This window comes from Cebus imitator, unplaced genomic scaffold (genome assembly GCF_001604975.1).
Source record: "Cebus imitator isolate Cc_AM_T3 unplaced genomic scaffold, Cebus_imitator-1.0 Scaffold96, whole genome shotgun sequence".
In the NCBI taxonomy this organism is placed as follows: domain Eukaryota; kingdom Metazoa; phylum Chordata; class Mammalia; order Primates; family Cebidae; genus Cebus; species Cebus imitator.
In genome coordinates, this window is record NW_016107411.1 from 3163098 (window position 1) to 3184986 (window position 21889).

A 21889-nucleotide genomic window follows, 5' to 3' on the forward strand; every position below is an offset into this window, starting at 1 on the left:
GCCCCAGGCTGGGCATATCGGGGTGGCGGGTGCAGAGCTGGGGAGGGCTGACCTGGGCAACCCTTCCCTCCTGAGGCCCTCCACTGTCCCTCTGCAGCCACGAGGCCCCCTGGCGGCTGCCACACGGATGAGTTCCAGTGCCGGCTGGATGGACTGTGCATCCCCCTGCGGTGGCGCTGTGATGGGGACACTGACTGCATGGACTCCAGCGACGAGAAGAGCTGTGAGGGAGTGACCCATGTCTGCGACCCCAGTGTCAAGTTTGGCTGCAAGGACTCAGGTGAAGAGGAGGGCTGGAGGGCACCTGGAAGGGCACAGTGTGGGCAGGAGGAGACCGTGTTGAGAGCAGAGTAGCGGCAAGGGGGATGGCACTGTGCTGTGTGGATCGAGGCTGGGGATGGTACAAGGCAAAAGAGAGTCCAGAGGAAGCTTGTAGATCAGGGGTGGGGCAGGCACGAAGGGCAGGGCCTGCGTGGAGGACCCGAGAAGCCGAAACCCTTGCTGGAGTTGAACCATCACCTCTGGTGGCAGATTCCTGCCTTCTTTGTTGCCTATGTGAATTTGACCAAAACAGGCCTCAGTGTTCCTCGTGGACCCCACAGCGTTACAGTGCTGACCCTATTAGTGAAGCCCACGGGGTCTGGAAGGAAGGGCAGGGAGAGCCCCAGTTCCCGGGCCTGGCCCCTCATCATGCACCTGCCCCTCAGCTCGGTGCATCAGCAAAGCGTGGGTGTGCGATGGCGACAACGACTGCGAAGATAACTCGGACGAGGAGAACTGCGAGTCCCTGGCCTGCAGGCCACCCTCGCACCCCTGTGCCAACAACACCTCGGTCTGCCTGCCCCCTGACAAGCTGTGCGACGGCAACGATGACTGCGGCGATGGCTCGGATGAGGGCGAGCTCTGTGGTGAGGCCTGGCCCGGGGAGGGCGGGGAGGGTGGCTGGGTAGGAGTCGGGGCCGGGGCCGGTCTTGGGGCCACACTCCTGAGTCTAGGAGAGAGCAGCTCTGGCGGCCCAGCAGGCAAGCAGCACCCAGAGGGGTCACCAGCAGCTTGTGTGGACCCAGTGCTCCCCATGGCGCTGTGCTGGGTGAGCCATGCCATTGGAGCAGTTTATTTTTTTATTTTTATTTTTATTATACTTTAAGTTCTTGGGTACCTGTGCAGATCGTGCAGGATTGTTACAGTATACACATGCCATGGTGGTTTGCTGCATCCATCCCCCCGTCACTTACATTAGGTATTTATCCTAATGTTATCCCTCCCAAATCCCCCCACCCCCTGCTATCCCTCCCGTGGCTCCCCCACCCACCAAGAGCAGTTTAGGCAGAAGGCATCCCTAGGGGCCAGGTGCTCTGTCCTCTCCATTTTACAGATGAGAGCACTGAGGCACAGAGGGGTTCCACAGTGGTTCCCCAGACCTGGGCTAAGGTCCGCAGCTCCTAAACTGCTGTGGAGACACGGACCTCTTGCCCATGTGCAAACCACAGAGAGGTGCAGAGTGGTCTTATGGACGAAGGCACCAGGGTTGAGGGCTGATGGTCAGGGCAGGCTTCCTGGAGGTTGTGGGGATTGCATGGGGTTCCCAAGGACAGACAGAACTACGGTGAGTGAGAAGGCACGGGGGCAGGTGCAGTGGCTCACCTGTCATCCCAGCACTGTGGGAGGCTGAGGCAGGCAGATCACCTGAGCTCAGGAATTCAAGACCAGCCTGGCCAACGTGGCGAAACCCTGTCTCTACAAAAAATACAAAAATTAGTCAGGTGTGGTGGTACATGTCTGTAATCCCAGCTATTCAGGAGGCAGAGGCACGAGAATTGCTTGAACCCTGGAGGTAGAGGCAGAGGTTGCAGTGAGCCGAGATCCTGCCACTGCACTCCAGCCTGGGTAACAGAGCAAGATCCTGTCTCAAACAAACAAACAAACAAACAAAAACAAGGCAAGGGGAGGAGGGTGCCCATTCAAGACCAAAAGAAATGAGACTGGGGAGTCTAGGAGTCAGGGAGAAGCATGTGGTATGACTAGGGGACAAGGAGCAGAGCAGCCTTATCTGGTCCTCTTAGCCAGGCAGAACCCCCAGTTCCTTGGGATGGAGGAGTGGAAGATAAGGCCACAGGGACTGGCTGGGAGAACTGCCAACAGGCCATCAGTCAGGCTGGCAGGTTCCAGGCTGTGCCAGAGGACCCAGGGCAGGATAGGCCCTGCAGCACTCCACCCAAAGCCCCTCCAAATCAGTAGAGCTCAGCATGAGGGAACTGGACCTAAGGACCTCCCAGGGTCCCTCCCAGGGAGGCAAAATGCTGTGGCCCCCACCCTTGGCCCAAGAAGGGAGGGACATATCAAGACCAGACAGAAATATTGAGGGGTGCTCCCTGTGGGAAGGGCAGGCGTGGTGCCAGCTGGTGGGTGCAGGGGTCCCAACCCTGGTCCTGAGGGAGCCCAGGAAGTCCTGGGCTGAGGCTCAGCAGTAATGGAGATGAAGGGGACTATGGGCAGGGCACGAGGACTTGGTCCAGGCTGCCCAGGACTTGGGACCCAGCAGGGCCGTGCTTCTGCCTCCTCTCAGCTTCTGACCCTGGGTCTGTTCCCTGCCTGCCCCTCCCCCAGACCAGTGCTCTCTAAATAACGGTGGCTGCAGCCACAACTGCTCGGTGGCACCTGGCGAAGGCATTGTGTGTTCCTGCCCTCTGGGCATGGAGCTGGGGCCCAACAACCACACCTGCCAGATCCAGAGCTACTGTGCCAAGCATCTCAAATGCAGCCAGAAGTGCGACCAGAACAAGTTCAGCGTGAAGTGCTCCTGTTACGAGGGCTGGGTCCTGGAGCCTGACGGCGAGAGCTGCCGCAGCCTGGGTGAGACAACGGTGAGGTGTGGTGGGGCAGGCCGGGGCAGGCCCCGGAGCTGCAGCAGGCTGGGCTTGGTGCCAGGTGCCACAGGCTGAGTTATCCACCTGAGCCCCCAGTGCCTGGACCAGCAGAGACCTGCCTGCGCCCGGACAGGGTGGCACACAGGCAGCTAGCCCCCTCCTGACCCTGTCACATCCCTCCCGCCCCAGACCCCTTCAAACCGTTCATCATCTTCTCCAACCGCCATGAGATCCGGCGCATCGACCTTCACAAAGGGGACTACAGTGTCCTGGTGCCCGGCCTGCGCAACACCATCGCCCTGGACTTCCACCTCAGCCAGAGCGCCCTCTACTGGACCGACGTGGTGGAGGACAAGATCTACCGAGGGAAGCTGCTGGACAACGGAGGTGACTACCCATGGCTGCGGGGGAGATGCTCTCAGATGCAGGCGCAGCACTTAGACGCTAGGGGCCACGGGTCCCATCCAAGTGGCCCCAAAGCAGAGGCTTAGCTCCCCCATCCCCCACACTTCTGTTAATTGAGTTAGATTTTGCTGTGGGTCTCCATGCCTGATGCCCTGTAATTATCGTCAGCAGAACTGCCAGCCTGATAATTAACAAAATGATCGGCCTTACCTTGGAATGGCCTGGAGCTCTGCTCCCCAGATCCTAGAATTGCAGGCTTGAAAGGAAAAAGCCACTTAGGAGAGGCGTACCTGAACCCTGCCTTCTGTCCCACGCAGTGTGGCACACCCCAGACTTCTTTGTCACACTCGACAGTGCCAACGGTACACATGGGACAGTGGGCATGTAGCAGTGATCAAAACAGGCTGCTTTCAGCTGTGTGGTCAAGGAAGGTCCCCTGAGAAGGTGACATCTGAGCAAAGACTTGGAAGAGGCACATTTTACTAGAGAAGTTTGTATTTATAATAAGGAAAACTTGAAACCATTATAAATGTCAGTCAACAAGGGGAGGCTAAGTAAACTGTGATGATATTCACATTGTGCAATAGTCTAAAACAGTGAGGCACACACATAATGTATTAGCATGGAAAATCTTTATGGCAGTCAATTGAGCTCAGGCAGTTGAGGCTGCAGTGAGCCATGATCATGCCACTGCACTCTAGCCTTGGTGACAGAACAAGACCCTATTTCAAAAAAAAAAAAAATGCGGGGGAGACAATAGGAGTCCTACTGTTGAATGTGGGTAAATCAGAAACTTTGGCAGAGGTACCAGGGTTGAGGGTGGTCATTGAGGGCTCCTGGGATTTCACACATTCATGCACAGTTTTCCAGGAGATGCTAACCTTTCACTGCCCTCTATTCTCCAGCCCTGACTAGTTTTGAGGTGGTGATTCAGTACGGCCTGGCCACACCCGAAGGCCTGGCTGTAGACTGGATTGCAGGCAACATCTACTGGGTAGAGAGTAACCTGGACCAGATCGAGGTGGCCAAACTGGATGGGACCCTGCGGACCACCCTGCTGGCCGGTGACATTGAGCACCCAAGGGCGATTGCACTGGATCCCCGGGATGGGTGAGGACCATGCCCCAACCTCTCCTGGTCCCATGGCCCCCCCAAAGTCCCATTCAGCCTGGCCAGAGACACCTGGCTCCTCAGTGCCATTCGCCTGCTCCCACCCTCTAGCTAGGATCCCACCACAGTCCCTCCTCGAGGGCCCCAACTGTAGCCCTCCTGACCCTCCCCACTCCCCAGGATCCTGTTTTGGACAGACTGGGATGCCAGCCTGCCCCGCATCGAGGCAGCCTCCATGAGTGGGGCTGGGCGCCGTACCGTGCACCGGGAGACAGGCTCTGGGGGCTGGCCCAACGGGCTCACCGTGGACTACCTGGAGAAGCGCATTCTTTGGATTGACGCCAGGTCAGCGCCCTTTACGCCCTGGGGAGGCCCAAGTCTGTGGCACCGGGACAGGGTGGGGAGGGACCTGCGGTGACGAGGGTGGTGAGAAGCCCCACGGGAACCAGGAACAATGGCAAAGGACTGGGCATAGGAGAAGGACGGAGGGGAGTGGGGAGGCTGTGCTGAGGGGAGGGGCGGGTGGAGGAGGAAGCAAGGCCGTCAGCTGTGGTTATTCACGCTGTGCCGTCTCTCTACTCTGTCTCCTCTGCTAGGGCTGTGTCTGCCCAGAGGGAGGGGAACTGCTTTCTAACTGCTCTGCCCAGGGAGGTTGCCTTTTTCTGACTTTCATCAAAGCCCTGAGTGCCAACGGCAGCCCTGGGGAGAAGTGACCGAAAGATTCCCTTGGGGCTTGGGAATCGGGGCCTGAGAGCTGAACCCGGGACCTGTTGGGTTCTCACACCCTGGTCCTTTTGTCTGTCTTCCCTGGCCCGCAGAGCTTAGGGCAGGGAATGGTCTTGTGCTCTTCGCTGGGAGGACTATGGCCAGGACACAGAGGGTGGGCACCTGGGCAGAGTGCTGAGGGCTGAGATCCCGGCTGGCATCCTCATTCTGCTCTGTCATGCTCTCAGGTCAGATGCCATTTACTCAGCCCGTTATGACGGCTCCGGCCACATGGAGGTGCTTCGGGGACACGAGTTCCTGTCGCACCCATTTGCAGTGACGCTGTACGGGGGGGAGGTATACTGGACTGACTGGCGAACAAACACGCTGGCTAAGGCCAACAAGTGGACCGGCCACAATGTCACCGTGGTGCAGAGAACCAACACACAGCCCTTTGACCTGCAGGTGTACCACCCATCCCGGCAGCCCATGGGTAAGGGGCCCGGGGCCTCCAGCAGCCAGAGGGAGCCAGCAGCCTCTTTAGAAGCTCTAGAAGCTCTTAGGAGAGGAGAGGAGAGGGCAGTGAGAACAGGAGAGAGTCTGCTGGGATGGCAGGGGCAGGCCGGCTGTTCACAGAGGAGGGTCTAGCAGCAGGGGTGCTGGAACAAGGGGAGGAGAATGGGCGAGGAGGGGGTGGTCCACGTAGGGAGCAGTGAGTCACAGGATGTTCAGTCTTCTTCTCTTCTCCACCCTGCCCCCAGCTCCCAATCCCTGCGAGGCCAATGGGGGCCGGGGCCCCTGCTCCCACCTGTGTCTCATCAACTACAACCGGACCGTGTCCTGCGCCTGCCCCCACCTCATGAAGCTCCACAAGGACAACACCACCTGCTATGGTAGGAGCCCCTCCCTCTAGAGCCAGTGGTCAGCTGAGGCTGGAGGGAAGGCCGCAGGCCCCAGGCTCCCAGTTGTCAGTGAAGGCAGTCCCAGTCAGGAGCGTCCCGATAGGAGTGGCTCTAGAGACAGCCACTGTGAGAAGGGGCTGCAGGTGTGCCGGGGAGGCTGCCCCCCAGCAGGGCGTGTCCATAGAACCAAGGGCCATAGCAAACAGGTGGATCCAGAAGAAGGCAGGGCCTGAAACTGGGCGGGCGGGAAGCACGGAGGCAGGGACTGCCCTCGGTGACCAGCCGGTGCCCCACAGAGTTTAAGAAGTTCCTGCTGTACGCACGTCAGATGGAGATCCGAGGTGTGGACTTGGATGCCCCCTACTACAACTACATCATCTCCTTCACGGTGCCCGACATCGACAACGTCACCGTGCTGGACTACGATGCCCGCGAGCAGCGTGTGTACTGGTCCGACGTGCGGACGCAGGCCATCAAGCGGGCCTTCATCAACGGCACCGGCGTGGAGACAGTCGTCTCTGCAGGTCCTTCCTGACCCTGGACACCCACCATTGGGCATGGGCACCCCCACCCACCTCTTGCTCCCAACCCTGGTCTACTTGGTCCAAGTGGTGCTTCTCCCAGTCCTGTTCCCCCTCAGTGCTTCAGCCCTGGTTTCCTGATCCCTCTTCTCCAGAAAGCACACCAGCTCCCCTCCTGACCCACCACCCAACTGACTCCCTACTTGTGTCCCCAGACTTGCCAAATGCCCACGGGCTGGCTGTGGACTGGGTCTCCCGAAACCTGTTCTGGACAAGCTATGACACCAATAAGAAGCAGATCAATGTGGCACGGCTGGACGGCTCCTTCAAGAACGCAGTGGTGCAGGGCCTGGAGCAGCCCCATGGCCTTGTCGTCCACCCTCTGCGTGGGTCAGTCTAGGGCCCAGGGCCGGGGAGCATGGGGTGCAGGGCTGGGAAGAAGAGGACCCTGACCCTTCCCTCTTGGCCCCCTCCCCCCAGGAAGCTCTACTGGACCGATGGTGACAACATCAGCATGGCCAACATGGATGGAAGCAGTCGCACCCTGCTCTTCAGTGGCCAAAAGGGCCCTGTGGGTAAGAGCTTCCCTGCCCACCCCCACAGCCCTTCCTTAGTTCCTTGACTAGGAGCTACTCACAGGATCCCTCCATTGCCTCTCAGCCTCCCTGGAGCCCCAGCTTAGTGCCTGTTCTTACCACCTGTCCCCCCCATGTCCCCCACCCTCCCCCCACAGCCATACGCCCTCGCATACATCCTCTGCTCCCATCCCTGGATCCCCAGCCCCGGGCCAGACTCCCTGGCAGTGACACCCCCCTTTTCCAGGCCTGGCTATTGACTTCCCTGAAAGCAAACTCTACTGGATCAGCTCCGGGAACCATACCATCAACCGCTGCAACCTGGATGGGAGTGGGCTAGAGGTCATCGACACCATGCAGAGCCAGCTGGGCAAGGCCACTGCCCTGGCCATCATGGGTGAGGGCTGCTAGGCGAAGCAGAGACGGCGCGGGGCAGGCCGGGCCAGACCCACTGGGAGACGGGGGCTAGCTTGGGGCAGTCTGTTACCCTGATGACTTAGGGCCAATAGGCCCTTCAGGAGAGCTGGGTGTGGGGCCTTCCCAAGGGTCTCATCCCCTCCTGCTGCCCCAGGGAACAAGCTGTGGTGGGCAGATCAGGTGTCGGAGAAGATGGGCACGTGCAACAAGGCTGACGGCTCAGGCTCCGTGGTTCTGCGGAACAGCACCACCCTGGTGATGCACATGAAGGTCTATGACGAGAGCATCCAGCTGGGTAGGCATGAGGCCGGGCGGGGCAACAGGGGAGGCTCTGGAGCTGCGGGTTGCAGGGCAGTGGGGCAAGGGAGTGAGTGGGAAAGAAAGCAGGTTAGGTTGCACCCACCACCCAAAGGGGCTCCTTGTTTCCTTCCCGAAAAGGCTCCTTATAGGCCCCCAGCAGCCCTGGTCACAAGGCCAGGGGTCCAGGAGGACAAAAAACCTGAGAGCTGGGTGGGGTGGTGACCCCGTTAGGTCCAGGGTGAAGGCAGTGACTGCCCTGTTTCTGAGCAGCCCAGGCCTGACTCTGAGGTCCCAAGGAGGGCCACCTAACCCTGTCCCTCTGTCTCCCGTCTGCCCCTAGACCATAAGGGCACCAACCCCTGCAGTGTCAACAACGGTGACTGCTCCCAGCTCTGCCTGCCCACGTCAGAGACAACCCGCTCCTGCATGTGCACAGCCGGCTACAGCCTCCGGAGTGGCCAGCAGGCCTGCGAGGGTCAGTGCCCGGCTCTCCTCCCAGCCTTGTCCCAGCTCCCCAACACTGACCCCTCCTACCCTACAGCCCCACCTTCCTCTTCTTACCTTGGGGAAAAGACCGCATTCATCATGTAGGGGACACTGAACCATGAGGTGGCTATGACTCTCCAGTGCCTGCAGTAGGATTTTGGAAAAATAGATGTCAGCAGGCAGATCGGGGGCAGCTGCATGGAAGAGGCCCTCTTTGAGCTGGGTTTTATAGGACAAGTAGGATTTGGATGTATGGCTCAAAGGAGAGGGAACTATACACAAGACAAGGTATGTGCAGGGGCCTCAGCCAAGAGTGATGGCCAGAGTGTGAGGAGGTCCTGGAGATAAGGCTGTGAGGTAGGACGGGGCTCCTGTGTTCAGCCAGGAGTGCCTGGAAAGTGATGTTTGAGGAAGAGTAACCTGGTAGCATTGGGGGAGGGAGAAACAGAGGCGGTTAAACCAGTTAGGAGGCTATTAGGAGTAATGGGAGTGTGAGGAGATGATGAGCCTGGGCTGGGCTTAGCAAGGGTTGAAGAGAAGGAATGAAACTCAGATGCATTTCACAAGAACTGATTTATGAGCTTGCCAGGAGACAGCATTTCCCAAAAGTGCGCTCCTAGGAGCCTCCCTTTTTGATGTGGGTAGATTTTACCAAAAGAAACTCTGGGTTGGACAAAGTTTAAAAGTTTTGTGCTGCAGAACTTCTCAGAGCCTTGAATATGTTCATGTGTGCTGAGAATTTTTCAAGGGTTTGGGGTTTTCCAAAACACGCTTGACCATTCATTCTTTTTTTCACGGAGTCTGAGCAACCCTGGCCCATTTGGAGATTCACTTTGGGACAGGCTGTATCAAAGGGGTAAAGGCAAGGGAGGATTCTGAGCTGCATTGGTAGCGGTGCCTCAAGACCTGGGAAAGCTGGGCCAGGTGCTGTGGCTCACCTGTCATCCCAGTACTTCGGGAGGCCGAGGCAGGCGGATCACTTGAGGTCAGGAGTTTGAGACTAGCCTGGCCTACATGGTAAAACTCCATCTCTACTAAAAGCACAAAAATTAGCTGGGCGTGATGGTGGGCACCGGTAATCCCAGCTACTCAGAAGGCTGAGGCATGAGAATCTCTTGGACTGTGGAGGTAGAGGTTGCAGTGGGCTGAGATTGTGCCACTGTACTCCAGCCTGGGCGACAGATCAAGACTCCATCTCGAAAAAAAAGAGAAAGAAAGAAAGAAAGAAAAAGAAATAGGAAAACTGAGAATGAGACTGGCTTAGGAGTAACCTTAGTTGGTTGAGTTTCAGGTGTTGAAGAGAGGGTGTGGCATAGACCAGACAGAGGGAGGACAAAGAGGAAACTAGGGTCAGGCTGAATACCAAACTTGAAGTCTAGATTTTGGGGTCACCTAGTCCTGATTGTCTGGCCGGAACTCCCAGACTTCCCTAAGGGACTTGGGTGGGTGTAGGGTTGCTCTGAGTGGAGACCCCCAGAGCACAAGGTGAGAAATCCAAGTCTCTTCTGCCCTCTCCTGGTGGCTAGGGGTACTGCAGGTGGTTCCCCAGAGCTACCTGCCAGGTGAGCTTCCTCCCTGCCCCGCGCTCTGGCCTTAGGCTAGAATGTGTGTGTGTTGGGTGCAGGATAGGGGTGATGGCGGTGGGGGTGAGGGGGAGATATCAGAAAAGAAGCAGAGAACAGTTGGAGGGTGACAGGAACCAAGCTTAAAGGAGTGTTGGCGATACCCATGCCTTAGGTGTCCTTGTGTTTCAGGCGTGGGTTCCTTTCTCCTGTACTCTGTGCACGAGGGAATCAGGGGAATCCCCCTGGATCCCAACGACAAATCAGATGCCCTGGTCCCAGTGTCGGGGACATCGCTGGCTGTCGGCATCGACTTCCATGCTGGTGAGCCATTTGGTGGCAGAGGGAATTGGGCGTGACCTGGGAGCTTTAGGGCTGGTATGATGTGCCCTGAGGGCCCAGTGAGAGGCTGCCTGACTGGCTACCTCCCCTCCACCTCCCCTTCCAAGCACCTGGCCCCTCCGGCAGTCTCTCACCTCTGTCCTGAGCCTTGTGAGATTTTGACCCTCGCCTTACCCTGCCTTATTGGGCATCCCCATGTCACCTCCTCCACCTCCAGAAAATGACACCATTTACTGGGTGGACATGGGTCTGAGCACAATCAGCCGGGCCAAGAGGGACCAGACGTGGCGTGAGGATGTGGTGACCAATGGCATTGGCCGCGTGGAGGGCATCGCAGTGGACTGGATCGCAGGTGAGCAGTGGGTGGGTTCGTGGGGCTTGAGGTGTGGTGGAGGACTGGGAGACGTGGCGGGAGGAGGAGTCGGCGGGAGCAGGAGGAGGAGCTGCAGGGGTACCTGGGGGCTCAGAGGATGCCAGTTCCACCTGTCCTCACCCAACCTCCCTGAGCCCCACCAACTCCCTCCTTAGGCAACATCTACTGGACGGACCAGGGCTTCGATGTCATCGAGGTCGCCCGGCTCAATGGCTCTTTCCGCTACGTGGTGATCTCCCAGGGTCTAGACAAGCCCCGGGCCATCACTGTCCACCCGGAAAAAGGGTGAGGAACTGGACAGACTGGCTCGGGTCTGGCCTTGTCATTCTGCCCACGGCCCATGCTGTTGAGGCCCTGTCTTCTCCAGGGTCTGGGGACTGACTCCCACTCCCATCCCCACCCCACAGGTACTTGTTCTGGACTGAGTGGGGTCAGTATCCGCGTATCGAGCGGTCTCGGCTGGACGGCACGGAACGCGTGGTGCTGGTCAACGTCAGCATCAGCTGGCCCAACGGCATCTCTGTGGACTACCAGGTTCGCTCGCCGACTTGGCCCTGGAGCCAATGGTAGATCCCTGCCTGATCCGGGGCCCTGCTCCCTGTGATGAGCCCACTCCGGGAAGACAGAGCCCAGAGGATGTCACAGGGTCTCCCGGCGCAGCCCCCACCCAGAATAGGGCTCCTGCTACCTAAGATGATGGGCGGGGGTCACTCAGAAGTGGGGAGCAGGAAGTGGGGGAGGCTGAACCGAGGGCCCCACTCTGGCCCACGAACTCCTTGCTGCCCCAGACATGGGGCTGGCATCAAGTGCAGCCTGGAGGTGAGGGTGCCTCTGGCCTGTAGGATGGGAAGCTGTACTGGTGTGACGCACGGACAGACAAGATTGAGCGGATCGACCTGGAGACGGGTGAGAACCGCGAGGTGGTTCTGTCCAGCAACAACATGGACATGTTTTCAGTGTCTGTGTTTGAGGATTTCATCTACTGGAGTGACAGGTGAGGGCTCTATCCTGGCCTCCTCAGCCCATCTTTCCCTTCCCTCGTGGCTCCACTGATGCCCTGCTTATGCCCTGTCCTTCCTTCAGGACTCACGCCAACGGCTCCATCAAGCGCGGGAGCAAAGACAATGCCACAGACTCTGTGCCCCTGCGAACTGGCATCGGTGTCCAGCTTAAAGACATCAAAGTCTTTAACCGGGACCGGCAGAAAGGTGAGGCCGGGGCTCGGGGCTGGGGTGGAGAGGGGTGGTGGACTCTGGCCTGGGCTTACGCTCTCTAGGGAACCCAGAATGAGAGGGCTGGGAGACAAGTTAGACCCACGGGGCGCTTTTCGATGGCCTGAGAGACCCAGGGATGGGGGGAAAGGCTGAGGCTCTCTAGGACAGATCCTGGGCACTGGGCTTCAGGACTCACGCCTGAAGGTGAGGGTGGTCCAAGCTAAGAATACCGAGGCAGTGGGCAGAGCTTTCGCCGAAGCCTGGATGACAAAGGCACCAGTGAGCCTTTCCCAAGGCAGGCCCTGCCCTCTGTGACCTCCCCTCCCCCAGGCACCAACGTGTGCGCGGTGGCCAATGGCGGGTGCCAGCAGCTGTGCCTCTACCGGGGCCGTGGGCAGCGGGCCTGCGCCTGTGCCCATGGGATGCTGGCTGAAGATGGAGCATCGTGCCGCGAGTACGCTGGCTACCTGCTCTACTCTGAGCGCACCATCCTCAAGAGTATCCACCTGTCGGATGAGCACAACCTCAACGCACCTGTGCAGCCCTTCGAGGACCCTGAGCACATGAAGAACGTCATCGCCCTGGCCTTTGACTACCGGGCAGGCACCTCTCCGGGCACCCCCAATCGCATCTTCTTCAGCGACATCCACTTTGGAAATATCCAGCAGATCAACGATGATGGCTCCAGGAGGATCACCATTGTGGAGAGTGAGCCCAGACCCCAAGTCTTCCCGAGAAGTGGGACGTGGGGTGGGGAGCAGCACAGCACAGACTCTCACACCCCAGCAGTCATTCTCCCCTGGGTCCGAATCCCAGTGGCTGCAGCTCAGCCGAACCCCACTGCACCCTTGCAGTTACATGATTCCTGACTGCAGTCAGCATCAGGCCCTCTTCCTCCCGCCACTGGTCCTAGTTCTGCCTTCAGGGCTGCACAGCACAAGCCAGAGGTCTCTGTGGAGCCCAGCGCTCACACACCCAGGCTGCAGAGACGGGGCTGAGCTCCAGTCACTTGGGGTTTCAGTAACTTGGGTCAGTTTCCTGCTCTCGCCAAGCCTGAGCCTTCTCATCTGCATGGTGAGACAGGATTCCCCGAGCAGCTACGCATGAAGGCTTAGCTCAGCAAAGCTGGGGTTGGAGTGTGTGCTTTGGAAAGAGCAGCTACCGTGTCAGGGCTGTCATCATAGGATGGCCTTTCAGCTCTTTGAAAACTACATCCCACTACATTTTCTCTTCTTCAGCCTGGATACCACCAGGTCCTTTGACTCATTCATTTGCTCATCTATTCATTAAGTTGGTCCATAGAGACCTGCCAGGCACTGAACCAGGTGCCGCATTTACAGGCGTGTCCTTCCAGCCTTCTCTGGGACATTTTCTGCTGTACACAGTCCAGCCCACATGTCTGTCTAAAAATGTAGCATCCGAAGCTAAACTTGGTACTGCATGCTCACAGCTTGATCAGGAGAGACTAGCAGATCAATCCCCAGTCCCCTGGAAGGGATGCCCCCTCCCCTCTGGCTGTTTGCAGACGACACCACAGCGTGGCCTTTTGGCAGCCACCATCGCTTGTAGCCACTAACACTCGAGTGTTTTCTCTGATACTGCTGTTCAGCTGTGTCTCTCACTGTGCCTTGGTTCTTCAACCTGAGTTTAAGATGTCTGCTTTATAAAATAATCCCGTTCAGGATCTTTTTAAGTAGTGGACTCCCCAGTACAGCCCAAGTAAGATTTGATTTCCTGAAATCTACATTACACTTAACTCAGCAGAACTGCACCTCCAGAAAGTGCAACCACATCCGGAAGACCAATTGCCCTGAGTGGGAAGACTCGAGGGAGAGGGTTGGGAGGTGACCACGGGTCATTTGGGTGGGGACAGCAGAGGTCGGGGGCAATGAGTCAGACCTTGGTACCCTTGAGCCCTCTCTGCTGTACCTCATTCACTCCCATACCCCACATTTCCCCTTCCAGCCAGGAGAGCACATGCCCCAGCCCATCTCCACGGCTCCTGTGCAGGCTACCCTCTGGCCCCCCTCCCAACCCACGACTGCTCCTGTCTCTTCACAGACGTGGGCTCCGTGGAAGGCCTGGCCTATCACCGTGGCTGGGACACTCTCTACTGGACAAGCTACACAACATCCACCATCACGCGCCACACAGTGGACCAGACCCGCCCGGGGGCCTTCGAGCGTGAGACCGTCATCACCATGTCTGGAGATGACCACCCTCGAGCCTTCGTGTTGGACGAGTGCCAGAAGTGAGCTGCTGCCTGGGGATGGGGGTAGCAGGGAGAGGTGGGCCTTGGGATGGCAGAAACTCCCCAGGCAGACCCAGGCAGGTGTGCAGGAGAGGCGGGCCCTCCCCTGAGCTCCACCCTTCCCTGCTGTGTAATCTGGGGGGAGCTGCAAAAGCTTCCCAAGCGTCAGGTTCCTCTTCTGTGATACAAGCCTGCTAAGATTTCACAAAGGGACGCTCTACCTCTGTGATTGATTCATTCATCAGAGTGCCATGTTGGAGGCACAGGGTAGGGCCTTAGCTCTGGGATCCGAAGCCTCGGGCAAAGAATGTTCACGGAACTTCTAGTACGGAAGCCTCAGGCTGGGCCTGTCAAGCCACCTAGCTGGGTTGAGCAGTCACACTCGTGGGAAGCATGGTGACTGGCACAGGGCTGTACACGGTGACCACGGGTATCATGGAAGCGGTAGATTGGCACAGAGCCTGGAATTGGGAAGGATATGGAAGGCCAGCTTGGACGGCGAAGTGATGTGAGCGAAAGCCTGAAGAAGGGCAAGTTCAAGACATGGAGGACAGAGGGGACCTCCGCACGCCATGGGGCGTAGGCAGGCCTGAGGCCAGCCAGGAGTGAGGTCAGGGTGCGAGAGGTTAAGAGCACAAGCCAGGAAGGGGTGGGAGGAAGCACCCGGAGGTGGGTGCCCTGGAGGGTCCACCCGCAGTCCACCCTCTCTGTCCTCCTGCAGGGGCAGCCCTCACCCTGGCTGTTTGGGCCTCTAATGACCCACCCCTTTGCCTTAGGGATCCCGGCCCACATGTAAGCAACAAGGTTTTTTACAATTCAGCAGTGCTTGAAATGTTTTTGAAAAGCTTTATTAGGAAATGAAGAGGTAAACACAACCCACAGCTGCTCTATAGCGTTGTGAATGTCCCAGACCCAGACGCCCCCATTGAAATCAGTCACGTCCAACCTGGTTCAAGGGCCCTCTGTTCCCTCCTGCCTCTGTCGTCCGGCACGTCTGCAGCTGATGACGAAGTCCAGTCCACCTTTCCGTGGCCATTGGCCACTTCACCTGTCTTATCCCACATGAGCCTGGAGCCTCCATGGAGTGTCCAGCTGGGCTGCCCCCGGAAAGCCTCTCGCTCCCTCCCGCCCCGCTCCTGGGAAGCAGGTTCACCAAGCCCACAGTTGTGTCACATGGAGGAGATTGACACCAGGAGGAAAGCCACTTCTCACCGTGAGTGTGAGTGGTTTTACCTGAGGTGTGGAAGTCCCCAGTGGGGACTGACAGGCCAAGTCCAATCCTGACAAGGCAGGAAAATGACCGGCCGCAGCCCGGGACACCAATTTTCCCTGTGACAGCTAGAGGGACACGCCGCCTCCCTCCCACCTTCCCAATTCCAGAGCCATCACAAACCCCTGCCAGCCTCCAGGATGAGGTCCTTAAGAGCAGAGCTTCTTGGGATTTCCAGCTCTCTGGAATCCCCTCCCACATGGTGGGAGCTCCCTTTCCCCTCTGGGATTTCTCTCTGGGATTTCCCCTCTGGAATCCCCTTCCACACTCTTCGTGGAAGTCTTTCTCTTCTCCTTTCCTTCTCTTTTCTCTACCTAAATAAAATCACCTTTCTGCAACAACAACAAAAGATCAGAGCTTCTCATGAGCTCACCGAGGCACGGGGCAGCCAGTGTCTTCCGAGGGGCAGAGCAGCACCATTTTCCTACCTGAGCCCAGCAGAAGGCAGATAGTTCAATGGTGCTGGAGACGCTGGGGGTGGGCAAGAAGGCTGTGACCTGGAGAGGTCTGAGGAGACAGGTTCACAGGCCAGAAGACAGACTTGTTGCCAAAATGGTGGAGAGGTAGAGGTGCGAGGGGGCCAGGGGCACTGGGGCAGGGACGGGGCAGGTCCCGTTAGGGAACTGGAAACGAGCTGGTTTGCTTTTTTTTTTTTTTGAGACAGAGTCTCACTCTGTCACCCAGACTAGAATCCAGTGGCATGATCTTGGCTCACCGAAAACTCTGCCTGCTGGGTTCAAGCGATTCTCCTGCCTCGGCCTTCCTAGTAGCTGAGATTACAGGCATCTGCCACCATGCCTGGCTAATGACTAATGTTTTCTGCTTTTTTTTTTTTTTTTTTTCGGTTTTTGTATTTTTAGTAGAGACAGGGTTTCTCCATGTTGGCCAGGCTGGTCTCGAACCCTTGTCCTCAGGTGATCCCCCCACCTCGGCCTCCCAAAGTGCTGGGATTACAGGCGTGAGCCACTGCACACGGCCCGGAGCTAGCTTTTGTGTGGCTTGGTGGTCTCAGACTCTACTGTGCATAAGGATGGCCTAGGAGTGAGAGAATGTGGGGTCCCCTGCACCACCCTGGGCCTAGCTGAGTGCCAAGCTCTAGGACCGAGGGCCCAGAACTCACTACCCAATGCTGGTGGTCCAAGGACCACTCTATCACACCCAGGGTGGTGCTTGACAGCCCCTGAGACCTTCCACAGCCCCCTCCAGCCTCAGCACCGCCCTACAAGGAGCATAATGGGGGGCTGGCTGTTCCCATTGCCTCTTTGACCAAGGCTCAGAGGGTAACAGGCTCCTTCGAGGTCGGAGCAGGTATGAGGCAGAGTGATGGCTCCAACCCCATACAGGGAAAGGCCTCAAAGTATGGAGAAGGGGACTCAAGAGCTCCTTGAGGATAGGACCCACATACCCCAGGACCTGGGACACACGCCACACTCAGCTCCACAAGGGCTTCCTGAATGATCTGGAGGAGAGCCAGCCTCCCTGCACAGAAGAGAGCAGTTAAGAATAAACTCCTGGGAAATACTCACATAGCGTGTGCCATCTGTCCTTAAGATGAGATTAACTTCTTCCACTCTTACAACCACCCTGTGAGGCAGGTGGTGCTACCATCCCCACCTCATAGAGGAGGAAACTGAGGCACAGGGTGGTTAAGTAAGTTGCCTGAGGGCACCTCGCTGGCAGGTGGCGGAGCCAGGGCTGGAATCCCAGAGCTGTCTCTCTTGGCTGCATAGTCTCTCTCCGCAGCAAATAGGCAGTCACTGCCAGATACTGCAGTGTGCATACCTCACGCTTGGCCTTCATCCTCACACTCAGCCATGTCGTGTGTGAACCGTATGTGCAATAGCGGGGCTCTTCCTGGGCCTCGGGGCACTGTTGGCCTCGATGGCTCTAAGGTTGCCTTGCGCTGATGGGCCTCTGGGTTCCAGGTGCCTACGCGTCCTGGCCCGTGCCCTACATGGCAGATTCTCGGGCTTTGCCTCCTGATCCCTGACCCTCTGCCCCCAGCCTCATGTTCTGGACCAACTGGAATGAGCAGCACCCCAGCATCATGCGGGCAGCACTCTCGGGAGCCAATGTCTTGACCCTCATCGAGAAGGACATCCGCACCCCCAATGGCCTGGCCATCGACCACCGTGCCGAGAAGCTCTACTTCTCCGATGCCACCCTGGACAAGATTGAGCGGTGCGAGTATGACGGCTCCCACCGCTATGTGAGTCTGCGGGGTGGGGGCGGGCAGGTGGCTGAGGGGAGGCCAGGGCCAGGGTTGGCTGTCAGCCAAGGAAGAGGCTGTCAGGCACAGACACAGTGGGAGCAGCTGGGAGGAGGTGAGTCCCTCCAGGCCCTAGCCTTGGGCAACCCCACCCTGTCCAGCCTGCTCCTCATCAGCTAGATGAAGCAGGTGGTAGGATGCCTCTGCAAGCCCCCATTCTGTGGCTGTTGGATGCCAGGCCAGGCTGTGGTCCGGTGGAGACGAGGTGAGAGGCCCGAGCAATGCCGTGATGACGCTGTCTCCACAGGTGATCCTGAAGTCAGAGCCTGTCCACCCCTTTGGGCTGGCCGTGTATGGAGAGCATATCTTCTGGACCGACTGGGTGCGGCGGGCAGTGCAGCGGGCCAACAAGCACGTGGGCAGTAACATGAAGCTGCTGCGCGTGGACATCCCCCAGCAGCCCATGGGCATCATTGCCGTGGCCAACGACACCAACAGCTGTGAGTGGGGCCACCACCTGCCTTGCCCTGCTGCCTGTCGTGCCTGCTCATACAAACACACACATTCCACACACACACCACACACAGACACACATGCCACACACACCCATCTCACACATGCCACACATACTATACCACACACACTACACCACATATATATCCCACACACACACTACACACCCCCATACACATACCACACCACACCATACACACACCACACACCACACACGCCCCAACACACACCCCCCCACACCAAACCACACACACCACATACACACACCACACCACATACACACCTCACACCACACACTCCACATACACACTCCCCACACAACACACAACACAACACACATACCACACACAACACACATACTCCACAAACAGGACACATACCAAATATGCACACCACACACACACAACACACAGGACACACACACCACACAGATACCACACACCACACGTCACACCACACACCACATACATGCACACACACCACATACACATCACACCTACACACATCACACACACAACACATACACTCCACACCACACACACCCCATGTACACCACACCACACACTCCCCCACAAATACCACACACACATCCCATACACACTCCCACACACATACCACACACACCACACATACACACCACATACACACACAACATGTACACCATATGCCACACACACTATACTATACACAGGACACACACCACACATACAATACATATACCACATACACACCACAACACACATATCACATACACCACCACACACCACACACACACCGCATACCACACACACACACACCGCATATACCACACACACACACACACCACATACACACACTGCACACATACACCATACACACTGCACCACACACAAGACACGCCACAACATATGCCACTCCACACACATACCACACACACACCACACAGGACACACACCCCACATTCACAATCACCACACACACACTGCATACACACACACACCACACCACACATGCAACACATATACACACCACACATACTACACTGTATACACACACAGCACCCACACCTCACCCATACCACATGTAGGGCACACACACATACACCACACACCCACCGCGAACAACACACATCACACACACACCACATACCACAAACACACACCACACACAGGACGCACTCACATACACCACACACACCCCACACACACTTGGCTGGTCCTGTTCACCCTGGGCCTCCATTACGCAGACACACACAGCTGTATACACCTTTGAAACTGCAAAACCCTCAGTGCTGCTCTACCCTTTCTCCCCAAGACACCTGTGCACACAGATGGACGCAGCACAGGCCTGGCATCTCCACATCACACACACATTCATGTCACCCCCGCCCTTCAGGGCTCATCCATGCCCTCGGTGCCCCCACCACCCACCCTGGTCACTATCCTCACTTGGAGCCACACAGACACTTGAGAGTCTGGGTACACGCGCCCTCAGTTGGCACGAGTACATGCCCCAGCGCCCCCACCACAGACCTGCAGCTTTCCCAGTCCTCTTCCATGTGCCCTGGGGCTCTACTGCACCCGTGATCTCAAGGCCCTCAGACTGGAATCTCCCAGAAACAATTCTCAGAGCCCACAGTGCGCTGCCTAAAAGCACACACATCCTCAACAGCACAGCTGATACAAATCCCGTGCACCTGGCCCTCCTGAAGCAGCCATCCCCATGCCCTCCCCCCGGCTGCAAGTGCTGTGCCTGTCATGGCCAGGTGGAGGCTTGGGAGCTCCGGGAAGTTGGTGAGTGGGTGGGCACGCTCTGGGTGCATGCATAGCAGAGAACACACTGCAGCCCTGTGCTCGCCCTGTCTCTGCTCAGGTGAACTCTCTCCGTGCCGAATCAACAACGGAGGCTGCCAGGACCTGTGTCTGCTCACTCACCAAGGCCATGTCAACTGCTCATGCCGAGGGGGCCGAATCCTCCAGGAGGACCTCACCTGCCGAGGTGAGAGAGGGAGGGAGGGGGAGGGGCTGGCAGGGAACCAGAGCACACACCAGGGACGGTGACCGTCTCCCCCACACGCCCCAGCCCAGCCCCACAAAGTCTTTTGCCAAGAAGAAGCTGATCATGACCTCAGCTCCTGGGGGGAGGAGGTGTGGGCACTGGGGCCCATAGCCCCGGCTCAGAAAGCTCCCTCCACCTCCCTCCCCAGCGGTGAATTCCTCTTGCCGAGCACAAGATGAGTTTGAGTGTGCTAACGGTGAGTGCATCAACTTCAGCCTGACCTGCGACGGTGTCTCCCACTGCAAGGACAAGTCTGATGAGAAGCCGTCCTACTGCAGTAAGGAGATCCCTCCAGCCCCTGCCTCTTCCAGGCCCAGAGCCCAGGTCCTCCTCCCCCAGGCTCCTGGCCCTCCAGCTGCCGCCTCAGCCCCTGCAGGGTGGAGCAGGATCAGGACCCAGCTTCCTGACCATGAGTTTTGGGAGCTTGTGAAAGGCAGAAGCACTGTTAGCCTGGACTGGGCCTTTGGGTTGTGGGGAGGCGAGCTGGACACGTGCAGGACATGTCAGCACAGCAGCCTCTTTCCTGCGCATGTGGCTGACACACGGCCTCCTCCACCTGCAGACTCCCGCCGCTGCAAGAAGACCTTCCGCCAGTGTAACAACGGTCGCTGCGTGTCCAACATGCTGTGGTGCAACGGGGCTGACGACTGTGGGGATGGCTCCGACGAGATTCCCTGCAACAGTGAGTGGGCGCACTGGCGTAGCCCATCTGTCCCTCAGTTCCTGCCCACTCTCTCCCTGGCTGAGCTTTGTCCTTGGGCCCCGTGATGTCTAAGGTACTCTGACAGGCCAGGGCAGGTGCCGTGGGCCAAGAGCTCTGTCCTGCCTCCTCCTGGCCTCCAGAGAAAACTCTGGGCTGATGGTATGGGGCGGGCCCTGTTCTAGAGACAGCCTGCGGTGTGGGCGAGTTCCGCTGCCGCGACGGGACCTGCATCGGGAACTCCAGCCGCTGCAACCAGTTTGTGGACTGTGAAGATGCCTCAGATGAGATGAACTGCAGTGAGTGACGCCCTTTGCTGGCACCTCCCAGGCTCCTCCCCATTGCTTGCTGCATCTCCTGCCTCAGGTCCTCCTGCACCAGCCCACGTTCCTTTCTGCCTTCCCTCTGCCCCCTGGCAGCCTCCATGTCCCTCAGACTGTGTCCCCATCCCGCTTCTGCTCCTGGGCTCCCATGGGGTTCCGAGAGAGGGCACTGAGTAGACGGTGCAGACAGTGCCCCACTGGAAGGGCACCACTCAACTTTTGGAAACGCATGAAGGCGCCTTAGGGCTGGCAGCTTCCCCAGTGGGAGGGGTGATGCCAGGGGTGGGGGGGAACCAGGTATCACCCTCACCCCTGCCCCCCACCAGGTGCCACCGACTGCAGCAGCTACTTCCGCCTGGGCGTGAAGGGCATGCTCTTCCAGCCCTGCGAGCGGACCTCACTCTGCTACGCACCCAGCTGGGTGTGCGACGGCGCCAACGACTGCGGGGACTACAGTGATGAGCGTGACTGCCCAGGTGGGCAGTGGCAGGTGTGTGGTGGGTGGTAGCCTGCGGTCAGCACAGCCCTCACACCTGCCCCCCCCCAGGTGTGAAGCGCCCCAGATGTCCCCTGAATTACTTCGCCTGCCCCAGTGGGCGCTGCATCCCCATGAGCTGGACGTGTGACAAGGAGGATGACTGTGAACATGGCGAGGACGAGACCCACTGCAGTGAGTGACCACCGCACCTACTCAGTGCTCCGAAAACCTGCCGGGCCCCCCTCCTTGGGCAAGGCCCCCCTTGGAAAGGGCACCCAGGGCTTTCACCCCTGCCCCACGCCCCACCTCTGGAGCACAGACTTGGGGAC

General features: G+C 58.2%; 1 protein-coding gene across 1 annotated transcript in view; it reads left to right on the top strand.

The window, feature by feature from the left end:
* LRP1 (LDL receptor related protein 1) overlaps nucleotides 1-21889 on the top strand; it is an 86200-nt gene that overhangs the window by 45565 nt on the left and 18746 nt on the right. Inside the window, exons 21-50 of the mRNA XM_017536168.2 lie at nucleotides 98-280; nucleotides 708-908; nucleotides 2608-2853; nucleotides 3057-3254; nucleotides 4178-4382; nucleotides 4563-4727; nucleotides 5336-5580; nucleotides 5849-5980; nucleotides 6286-6513; nucleotides 6726-6900; nucleotides 6991-7085; nucleotides 7333-7482; nucleotides 7657-7797; nucleotides 8143-8277; nucleotides 10043-10174; nucleotides 10410-10544; nucleotides 10721-10850; nucleotides 10973-11099; nucleotides 11408-11559; nucleotides 11649-11773; nucleotides 12110-12487; nucleotides 13841-14030; nucleotides 17305-17509; nucleotides 17817-18009; nucleotides 19874-19999; nucleotides 20208-20336; nucleotides 20622-20741; nucleotides 20945-21058; nucleotides 21409-21558; nucleotides 21630-21752. Of these exons, the coding sequence (XP_017391657.1) occupies nucleotides 98-280; nucleotides 708-908; nucleotides 2608-2853; nucleotides 3057-3254; nucleotides 4178-4382; nucleotides 4563-4727; nucleotides 5336-5580; nucleotides 5849-5980; nucleotides 6286-6513; nucleotides 6726-6900; nucleotides 6991-7085; nucleotides 7333-7482; nucleotides 7657-7797; nucleotides 8143-8277; nucleotides 10043-10174; nucleotides 10410-10544; nucleotides 10721-10850; nucleotides 10973-11099; nucleotides 11408-11559; nucleotides 11649-11773; nucleotides 12110-12487; nucleotides 13841-14030; nucleotides 17305-17509; nucleotides 17817-18009; nucleotides 19874-19999; nucleotides 20208-20336; nucleotides 20622-20741; nucleotides 20945-21058; nucleotides 21409-21558; nucleotides 21630-21752 (5028 nt within the window). The remainder of the gene's footprint in view (nucleotides 1-97; nucleotides 281-707; nucleotides 909-2607; nucleotides 2854-3056; nucleotides 3255-4177; nucleotides 4383-4562; nucleotides 4728-5335; nucleotides 5581-5848; nucleotides 5981-6285; nucleotides 6514-6725; nucleotides 6901-6990; nucleotides 7086-7332; nucleotides 7483-7656; nucleotides 7798-8142; nucleotides 8278-10042; nucleotides 10175-10409; nucleotides 10545-10720; nucleotides 10851-10972; nucleotides 11100-11407; nucleotides 11560-11648; nucleotides 11774-12109; nucleotides 12488-13840; nucleotides 14031-17304; nucleotides 17510-17816; nucleotides 18010-19873; nucleotides 20000-20207; nucleotides 20337-20621; nucleotides 20742-20944; nucleotides 21059-21408; nucleotides 21559-21629; nucleotides 21753-21889) is intronic.